Source organism: Cornus florida, unplaced genomic scaffold, assembly GCF_030987335.1.
Source record: "Cornus florida cultivar Cherokee Brave unplaced genomic scaffold, ASM3098733v1 CherokeeBrave_3.0.0_Hap2_Chr11, whole genome shotgun sequence".
In the NCBI taxonomy this organism is placed as follows: domain Eukaryota; kingdom Viridiplantae; phylum Streptophyta; class Magnoliopsida; order Cornales; family Cornaceae; genus Cornus; species Cornus florida.
In genome coordinates this window covers 123,160,375-123,171,148 of record NW_026775581.1, presented here as the reverse complement: position 1 = coordinate 123,171,148, position 10,774 = coordinate 123,160,375, and the positions used below count along the sequence as shown (strand labels likewise).

The 10,774-nt window shown below is 36.7% G+C and overlaps 1 protein-coding gene across 2 annotated transcripts; it reads left to right on the top strand.

Moving 5' to 3' along the window:
* The first annotated feature begins 2,063 nt into the window (after positions 1–2,063).
* On the top strand, positions 2,064–6,245 carry LOC132285411 (AP2-like ethylene-responsive transcription factor ANT). 2 transcript variants are annotated; one of them, XM_059787594.1, is made up of 9 exons: positions 2,064–2,639; positions 2,770–3,379; positions 3,647–3,729; positions 3,904–3,912; positions 3,994–4,082; positions 4,162–4,235; positions 4,334–4,384; positions 4,496–4,575; positions 5,078–6,245. In XM_059787594.1, the coding sequence occupies exons 1-9, from the start codon at positions 2,330–2,332 to the stop codon at positions 5,719–5,721; spliced, it is 1,950 nt and encodes a 649-aa protein (XP_059643577.1). In that variant the 5' UTR covers positions 2,064–2,329; the 3' UTR covers positions 5,722–6,245. The 2 variants fall into 2 exon arrangements, with proteins under 2 accessions (XP_059643577.1, XP_059643578.1); XM_059787595.1 differs by having other exon boundaries at positions 2,065–2,639; positions 4,499–4,575.
* The last annotated feature ends 4,529 nt before the right edge of the window (positions 6,246–10,774 follow it).

The following is a 10,774-nucleotide window of genomic DNA, read 5'->3' as shown; positions in this document are numbered from 1 at the left end:
TGCTAGGGCATGAACTATTATTGGCAAAATACAATTAGCCTTTAGTGGTTGAGTGGATTTACTCATCATTACTTCAATCAAAAGAGGTCTCTATTCCTCCATATTTTCTCCATCCTTAGTACATCATCTCTTTCCATCCCACAATTCCCTTCTCTTTTCAAACCAAATCATTCACACTGGAAAATCTGTCTCCTACAAACTTTCTCATGCAAAATTTGTATCCAAACATGATGAGATTAATATAAACTTGAAGCTCCATATCATGAAAAGTGCACCAACCTCAATACTGATGGCAACGTTAATTGCCATGTCTGAGTTTAGCACAAAGGTTTCAGAAAACGCCTGCGAAGTGAGTAAAAATATGGTCTTGAGAGTGTTGCATGAGGTACACTTATGTGCTAATCAAATCTATGAAAAATTGAATTGATTTTTTATTTTTTTTAGTTAGACAAGTGCTCACACACATTTTCAGAAATTTTCCTCTACAATCTCCAGCCCCCTTCGGGTAGAAAAAATACCATATGACTAATGGCTTATTGGTAACATTTAATTCAAATTACTAAAACATAAGATAACCTTGAAAGAAGTTCGAAGGATTGGAAGACAATGCCCATAGCATATGGCATAAACCCCTGGCCCCAGTAATCAAGACAGCGCACGTGATTTACTTGATGATTGGATCCTAAAGATTTAAAAAGCCAAAATTAACCTAGACTATGTTTGAGAGCGTTGAATGAGCAGATTGTATTTGAAATTGTAAGAAACTTATTTAAAATTTTGAATTGAAGTTTTTGTGATTTAAAATTCAAAATATCGATTTGGTACTCCCAAACACAATATTAACAAAGTGCAAACCTACACATCAAATTGTGAATTGAGTTTTTGAAGTGTAATTATATAATTTTATTTATCAAAAAATCAAATTTAATATCAATATCATTTCATTTATATATTTATTCTGTTCAACACGAATATTTATTTTCTGTAACAAAAATAATAATAAAAAAATAAAAGAAAAAAGAGATTCCCTTCTATTGTCTTATGCATTTCTATCTACAGTTAATACTCCATGGTCCATACAATGCTCACTCACCAAAAATAAAAAAGACAGACATGAAACGGCGTCGCTTGGAACTGCATGTCTACAGATTTAACAGCAGTACGGTAGAAAAGAAAAAAGTAGGTGAAGTAGAGAAGGCTATGTACTGCGCCTATAAGGTCAATAGATTCGCAGTTTATCATCTCATCTGGCCGTGATATTTGTCTATCCATCTATCAATATTTAATCCCCTCCGAGACTGCGAACCTGAAAACTGTAAAATGTAAATCCACTTAATTCATGGAGTAATAATATAGCCCACCTTCCCTAATAGCCCGGATCCGCTGTTGTAGTGTCCTTGGTGTTGTAGCTGCTGCAATGTGTTTCAACACCTTTACATCTGTTTTTAACAGTCCAAACACGAATTTTTTTTTAACGCAGTTACATCTTTTCAACACATTATTTCAAGTTTCAATATAGTTTTTGTGTGTTGAAATATAGATGAGACGTTTGTTTTCTGGTCGTTGAAAAACGCTACACCAGCTACAGTACCAAAGGCTTTACAGCACAGGATCAGGACTCCCTCCCCTAACCCACCATTAGTCCATCAATTCCTACTTCCTAGAGATGGAGAGAGAGAGAGGATTTTCAAGTTTGTTTGGTACTTTAGTAACAAGATTTTATTTCTGGGCATTGAGCCGTCCAGTCCATTTAAGAAAATGAGGTCTCTTTCTTTCTCTGCCTTGTTTCAGGTGCTTTTTATCTTTAATTAAGCCAACGGTAGAACAAGAACTAGCTACTAGAATATACCACACAGATACAAATTTTAGATATATGTATATGTAGATGTGTACGTATAAATTTTTTTAAAAAAAGAAAAAGCAAGAAAGAAGAAAGACAAAGAAGTAGAGGAGGAAAAGCAAAAGAGAAGTCTTTCTCAAACACAGATCCCTATGAAATGCAGCAAGGATGCCCAGCATGGCTTGTTGGAACTCATTCTTTTTGTTTAAGTTCAAAGTAAATTGCTTTATTTATTCTCTATACAAATATTTTCAGAGAGAGAGAGAGAGAGAGCACTTTGTTTTAGATAAATGGTTTTTTCTTCTAACAGGTTCTGCAGCTAAAAAACAAAAGACCCCAGTTTCAAAATGGAGGGAAGCCAAGAGATTTTGGGATATGATTATTCATTTGTTTCCCAATGATTGAGTTGTCTAGCACCAAGAGAAACTTGTATAAATCTCTCTTGAGTGAGAAAGGGGATTGATCTAGAGAGAGAGAAAAAAAAAAAAAATGAAGTCCATGAGTGATCATGACAATAACAATGACAACAATAGCAACTGGTTGGGCTTCTCTCTCTCTCCTCACATGGATGTTCCTAGCTCAGACCACCACCCTCATCCTCCCTCGTCTAATGCTGTTTCTAGTGCAATTCCAACAACTTTCTTCCATTCCCCACCTCATTTCAACTATTCTGGCATCTATTATGGAGCTCAAGATGGTGAAAATGGTGGCTTTTACTCTCCCTTAACTGTCATGCCACTCAAGTCTGATGGCTCAGTCTGCATGATGGAAGCTCTCTCCAGTACCTCACAACTACAAGGTTAGCTTAAATCTTGCTCTCCATGACCCCCTTCTTCTTCTTCTTTTTTTCTTTTTTTCTTTTTTTGGGGTTTTGTTTTGTGACTTGGAATATTTGCTGAGTTCTCTGTGTTTGACTTTTTACCGTGAAGGGATGGTAACAAATGCAACTCCAAAACTGGAGGACTTCTTTGGTGCAACAATGGGGACCCATCACTATGACAACCATGACAGAGAAGCTATGGCTCTCAGCTTAGACAGCATGTACTACCACCAAACCCCAAATCATGAAGCTAACAGTCAAAATCTCTTAAACCATCTTCAACACAGCTCCAATACTCAGCAACAACACCACCAAAATCAAAATCAAGTCCAACAATACTCATATTTTTGCCAAACACCACTAGAGGGTGAGACTCAGAAAACACAGCTCCCAACAATGGCAGATGATGAAATGAAGAACTGGGTTTCAAGGAACTACCCAAATGGCCAGGGATTCGATATTGGGGACAATGGGGGAGAATCTGGGACGATTGGTGTAATGACCTATGGGGATTTGCAGTCTCTGAGCTTATCCATGAGTCCTGGTTCACAATCAAGCTGTGTTACTGGCTCACAGCAGATTTCACCTACTGTGACTGACTGTGTGGCCAGGGAAACAAAGAAGAGAGGGTCTGAAAAGGTGGATCAGAAGCCAATTGTTCATAGAAAGTCCATTGACACATTTGGGCAGAGAACCTCACAGTACAGAGGTGTCACAAGGTTGATGCTGTACCCATTTCTATAAAATCCCTTTTTCGTTTTTTTTTGTGTTTTTTGTTTTTTGTTTTTTTTCTGTTTTTTTTTTTTTTTTTTTGGGTTTGGTCTATAGCATTTCTTAAACACTTGTACAGAGTTTGTCTTTGTTTATTGAAACCTTGCTTTTATTTGTACAATGGCTATTTTTTGCTCTGTGATTTCCTCAGTTTTTCCTTTTTTTATTACTACATTTTGTTAAGGGTATACTCTGTTCCTTGTACAAATTTTCAGGCATAGATGGACTGGTAGATATGAAGCCCATCTCTGGGACAACAGTTGCAAGAAAGAAGGCCAAAGCAGGAAAGGAAGGCAAGGTTAGTGGTGCTAACATACTCCATCTCTATTATGCCTTTCACTTCACAGTTTATTTTTTATTTTTTTATTTTTGGGTAAGATTTACAAAATTTGGTTACTAACATTGCATGTTACACATTTCCATGATCTTGCTTGCTCTGGGTTGGCATTCCAATTCAAACATTGATTTTCAGTTTATCTGGGTAAGCCTTTTTTTCAATTTTAAGCATTGATTATTGCTGGCATTTAGTTTTCACTAGTCATTCACATATATTAATTCTCAGGAGGTTATGATATGGAAGAAAAAGCTGCAAGAGCTTATGATTTAGCAGCACTTAAGTATTGGGGACCTTCCACTCATATCAATTTCCCGGTAATGACTCGATTATTGTTGCACCTATTGATCTTTTAGTTTTAACTTTTAAACTGATGTGTAAGTGAAAATATTGAAGTTGGAAAATTATCAACAACAACTTGAAGAAATGAAGAACATGACCAGACAGGAATATGTTGCTCACTTGAGAAGGTAATTCTCAGAAATCTTTGCCTCTGTTTATTCTATATATATAGTAACTGCATTTCCATGTCTTTGTTGCATTACATATCTACTGTTTGATTTTGCAGGAAAAGCAGTGGATTTTCAAGGGGGGCTTCAATATACAGAGGAGTAACAAGGTAATGCTTCTTCTTTTATTTTTCTTTTTTTAATATAAACTACAGTTGCATTTAGATCCTTCTCTTCAAGAAAGATTCCCCTGGAATCAATGTTTCTGTTTTTGTTTTTAGCAGACATCATCAACATGGTCGATGGCAAGCTAGGATCGGCCGAGTAGCAGGAAATAAGGACCTTTACCTTGGAACATTCAGTGAGTCCTTTGAATCTTGATTTTTGTGTGTGTGTGTGTGTGTGTGTTCAATGCTTATCGTGTTTCTATGTTATCTTCCCTTACTCAATTTCTAAACAAGAGACGAAGGTTTCAAGTCCTCGTAAGGGCAAATAGATTAGTAGGAAATTCTAAACAAGAGACATTATGGGTGTGTTTCATGATTTAGGAAGGTGACTCTTTCAGTCCTTTGTACTCTTTTCTTGTCAGCTGCCTCACTAGTGATAGTAAGGCTGATAATGAACCATTCTTGTCAACAAGAACAAGCTTTTACAATAAGAAGTAGGGATCTTCTGATTTTACTTCCTGATCTAAGGCTTATTTTTGGGATTTCATGACTTATTATACACATGATTTATTATGAAAGTTAACATTGTTATATGCAGTAATTACCATGACTGATGACAAAGATATTAATTATGATTCACAAGAAAATAATTCATTAAAAAAGTGAATTCTGGTTCTAATTGAACTGCAATTTCAGGCACTCAAGAGGAAGCTGCTGAGGCCTATGACATAGCAGCAATCAAATTTCGCGGGGTGAATGCAGTAACCAACTTTGACATATCAAGGTATAATGTGGAACGAATCATGGAAAGCAGTACCCTCATTGCCGGGGAAATGGCTAGGCGAAACAATGGAATAGTATCCAGTAATGAGGTCTCTAATCACCACCCTTCAACTCAATACCACCATGGGGAAGCCAATCTCTTGAAAGAGAACAATGGAAGTGAATCGGATTGGCGAATGGTCCTCCGTCAGTCCTCTCAACCCGATGAGAAACAGGGTAGTGTTGAAAATTACAAGAGCACATCCTTCACAGTTGCAGCACATGATTTGATCGGGATCAATTCAATGAGCTCAGTTCAGCAAGAGGTGGATGACTCAGCCAAGACCGCGACTCACCTGTTGAATGCCTCTTCCTTATTGACAAGCTTAAACAGCTCAAGAGAAGGCAGCCCTGATAAGAACAGCTTGCCACTGCTGATTGCAACAACCCCATCACCATCCAAGTTCTTTGCTAGCTCCACAAGCAGTGCCAATTCTTGGATCTCATCAGCCCAGCTGAGGCCTTCGTTGTCCATGCCTCGTGTGCCAGTTTTTGCTGCTTGGACTGATGCATCATAATTTTCATCTTCTCTTCTTGGTAAAAAAGTTTAATGCGGAGAGACAGATTGGTTTGGCTTTTTTTTTACCCCCTAAAAGCTGTTTCTCAACATGGCATTATCCAGTTGCCTAATTGGTAAAGCGTTGAGCTCCCCGAACATGTATGCCCGTGTTCAAGTCCCCTGCCCTAATTTCCCGGAAAAAGAAAATGAAAAAAAGAAGCTGTTTCTGGACAAGGTAATTCAAGATGTTAAAACTCTATCCTTTTAGCTGCTTATCTTATGTAAGATCTTGGAAGAATTGGAGGGAGGATTTAAAGACGAATGATGGTTCAAGTTCATTAGATTATGGGGTGACACAATTCATAATCAAAATTAGCTTTTACTGGTCCCATTAAGTACACAAGTAGGTCATGAGTGTTTCTCAATAATGCAAAGATGGTGTTTAATTGCTTTGAGCATTTTGACCACATCTTTGATGATCATCAGTTCACCATGTAGTTTTCTATCTCTACATCATCATTACCATATTTCTTCTTTATCAAATCTTTCTCTAAAGGTAACAGACATTCCATCCCCATTATTCAGAAAAAGGGGAATTGGATTCTCATCAGGACTTTAGCTGGTTTAATTTATGATTTAATATTGGTGCCCATTGTTGGTTGGAATTAATATGTTTGCGATTTTTTTATTTAAAATTTAAAAATAAAAAAAAAACATTTCTTTTTAGTTTTTATTACCTTTTGGACCTTTCCATTGAATGCCCACTTATTGTGAATAAATGATGCTCAGCAAAAAGCATTCTCATGTCCTAATATGAGCTTCAGTGGCCACCAGTGTGTTTGCACGTGTAGGTTGTGGCACATGTTTGGAGTCAATTAGCTATTCAATAGAACCTGTGAAACATTATGAAACTATGAAAGCACCTCCAACAGACTCTTAAAAATTAAGCTCTCCAAATTTGCCGCATCAGTATTTTTTAATAGTCACATAAATATTTTTCATAGCCACGTCAGCATTTTAGAGTCTCTAAATTTTAGCTATCGCATGTACTTCAATGGTACATTTTCGCTCTCTAAAAATATTAATATTTTAATATTTTTAAATTTTAAAATAAAATTTATTTTTTAACTTTTTCCTAACGACTATATTTTTCATGATATATAAACAACCATTGTTTCATCTCATCATTATTACATTCATCTCAATTTATTCTAACAAAATATCAATTCACATATCTTTCAATCTCAAAAAAATTGTTTGGTTAACCAATATAGTCGTTAAGGCACTGTTTGGGTTAGCCAAATAGTACCTAAAACTGCTATAATGTCAATAGGAATATTGAAAATTTTGAAAAAAAAAAAAATTTCAATTTTTTAAAACTTTTTTTTGCCCAAAAAAGCCTTTAAGGCACTGTTTGTGCCAGCCAAACAGTACTTTAACGACTTTTTGGTTCAATTATTTTGAGGAAAAAAAAAAAAAGAGAAACCACCAAAGTAAGCCAAAAATCTGAATTTTAGCTTTTATTTTAGCCAAACATACCCTTAGAAACAATATGTAATGTTACCAATTTTTCCTATTTTATATTTTCTGAAATTTATTTGATTTTTCTGAATTATTTTAATCATTTCCTCGTTTTGCGTGCCACGCGGGCCCCGAAGGGCGTTTTGGTCATTTTCTTGTGCCGAGGATTTTAGAAGTGTGTTTTTAATCATTTTAAGTCAATTAGAAGTGACAGTATCATTTTCAGAATTTTTTCAGAAGTCGGGACGATTTCCGGATTCAAGAACTTCTCCCGGTTTTCTCATCTTAAGTGAGGGGCATTATCAACATTTCACATGTATGTATGCCGTATTAGTGGTATTAAATAGAGGGTGATATTTTATGGCATAGTTGAAGTTATAAAGAAGTTTAATGGGCATTTTTGTCATTTTGGCTTCATGGACCTACCTAGAGAATTCTAGAATCCAAAATGGTAGCTTCATTTTGACCCATTCTTTTCTTTCCCTTCATTTTTCAGCAGACATGCTCTCTCTCTCTATATTACTCTCTTCCGTCTCTCTAGAATTTCTTCATACTATAAGAAGATTTGGTTTAAGCCGGAGTTAACAAATTATAGATCATTACAAGGGTTACGTTTTGGTACCAGTATTGCAAGCTTTTGGTGGGATATGAGTTTGGATCTTGGAGCTTGGGTTGCTATCTTGAGGTAGGGGGAGTCTAAACTATGAATTCTTATGGTTTTAGTGAGTTTCCTATGTGTTCTTTACATGTAAATCTTGTTGGTGTGAGCATGTTTAGTTTTTTCAAGTATTGAATTTTGAAGCATGATTTATTCTTGATCTACATGATTGGTGATGTAAATATGATCATATATCTTAATTGTGTAAGATAAAAGAGTGAGCTCAACAGCTCAGTAGAAAGAGCCTAAAGTACATTATTAAAAATCCTGTGAGCCACAACCAAAGAAGAATATATCACGAAAAGGGATCATGGGAATACAAGCTATAGCATCATACATGAATTTCACAAATTCAAGAATTTGGAGACGAGCCAGTAAATGATGTGCATCCATGGACATTGATGTAGTTAGGAATTCATTTCATTTTATTTATATTAAAGCTATGTATATTTTGGCCATGGAGGCCTCATTCTTATATTTAATTCTTTAGAAATTGATGTTTCGATGTAAACGTTTATAATGTAAAGGAACATGTATTTATTGAAACTTCTCAAGTATTTGGATTCATGTAAGGCCTTAAGGCCATAATTTTCAAATAAAATAAGACTATGTAAAAAAAAAAATTCATGATGAATGGGTAATGAATGGAGTTATGTTTTGATCAATTGTAAATGTCTTTCAATTATATATGCCATGTTTTATTAACGTGAATTTGGGTTTGGTTGCACATCAAGTTGTTTATTAGGTTCGGCTCACTAAGAGTCCAGGGTTCTGGACTATCAAGCTGCATATAGCAGTTATCCAGGGCCTGTCGACCGGCTAACAAAGAGAACCAGCCGACCAACAGAACCATCCGAGGTCATTCCAGAGAGTTCCATGGTGAGAGGCCTTGTTTCGGCTCGCTAACCTCACCATCAGCCGACCAAAACTCCAGGTTCAGAACGGTTGAACCTTTCCTTCAGAACGGCTGACCCTTTCCTTCGGAACGGCTGACCATGCAGGTCAGACCGACCGACCAGGTAGGTCAGCCGAACGATTAACCGTGTCAGACCGACCGACCAACTGAACGATTAACCGTGTCAAATCGACCGACCAGGTAGGTCAGCCGAACGATTAACCGTGTCAGATCGACTGACCAGGTAGGCCAGCCGAATGATCATACTCTGTCAGCCAACCGACCATGTGCCAAACGATTATGCTCCGTCAGCTGACCCTTCCTCTTTAACCTGTGCATTTGACCCACTTTGTAAGGTTGTGTCTTAGAGCATTTTGGACAATGGATTGACTCGTCTGACAGTCATGGACACAGGAAATGGATTGTATGACTTAGTTAACCTCGGGTTCGAGTAAGGACCCGGTTAACGGTTTGGACCCCCGGGTTCGGGTAGTTACACAGTATTCTGGTTACGTACAGTGTTCTGGCCGGAATTTAAAAAATAAAATAAAACAAAAATGGGCTCACAAAAAGTGAGCCCAATTGCCTTCCCAATCTGGTTTTCTAGCCACTTTTCCTATATTCCATTGGAGCATGCAATCTCCAAAAGCTACTCCATTTTCACCAACCAAAGCACTAATGGAGCTGCTCTAATAGAAGTAGAATTAGTTATTGAATAAAACATTATTATAAAGGCTAAGATATTTTGATTTTAGGAAAAATAAAATAAAAAATAGCCCCTTAATTATAGGGTAGACCTTAAATAAAATTTACAATGTAAAACAGCTAAAACATTGTGAAAAGTTGTTTTATATATAGGCCTCTCTCCAAAATCTGAATGTAAATGATTTCTGTAAGCCAAAAACAAACCCTTCAAGGGACTTATAAGTACTGTATTATATTAAGTGTTAAAATTAAACTCTATTGACCAATGTCCCTCTTTAGGTCTCTAAACATGAGAACTTTGCCCTTTTTAGTGACCTCAATCAGATGATTACCATAGTTTTGGATCCAATATATCCAAACACAATCCAAACAGTATGGTGAATGAAAATATGATTGTGGAAACAATTTTTATTAGATGATATGATCAATTTTATCACATAGTGACACATTATAATAACATGATATCCTCAGCTCACCTAATATATTTGTCAAATGGTAATTCCAAAAGTACATAATCATGTACTATATTTACTAGCTTGGTGACACATTTAGCTGGAATGATTCATGACAAATACTGGTAGCTTCTGTACTTGGCACAAGTAATATATATAATTTGCTCCCTTAGATGCAACTAGAGGGTTTTCTTCTTCATTCTCCGGTGGGTGAGTGAGAAGGGTTTCCAAACAGTTTCTCTTGCCTGTCAAGTGGATCTGGTTTGTTCCTTTTTCTTGGTAAGTCAAGTCCTGGTTTCTTTGGTGTTATGGAGGACGATCTTGCCTCCATTCTTGACTTCTATAAGCTCTCTGCTGAAGAAGAGAAAGAGATTGTTATTACGGACGTCGTGGCTCAAGAAGGGGCTAATTGGTGTGCCAATGTTTGGTTGGGAATCTTTTTACTACAAAATCGGTGAAACTATTTGGTATGATAAAAGCCCTAAGTGAAGCCTGGGATTGTGATGGTCTTCAAATGTATCATATTCGTGATCTGATGTTTCAGTTTCTAATTCCTAGTGCAGAGGATACTGAGCGGATTATGCGCAACCGTCCGTGGAGTTTGATGAGAATTTGCTTTCGATCCAAGCATGGTCGCCGTCGTTCGCTTTTAAGATCTCCTTTTTTTTCATCGTGCCTTTTTGGATTCGAATTACCAATGTTCCCATCCAATTAACAACTGACGAAGTTGCTTGTGATATTGTCTCCTCTTTTCCGTTCTGTGATCATGTGGAAGTTCGTGATTTGGGTCTTAACGATGGTGGACGCTACCTTCGGATTCGAGTGGGTGTAGATGTCTCTC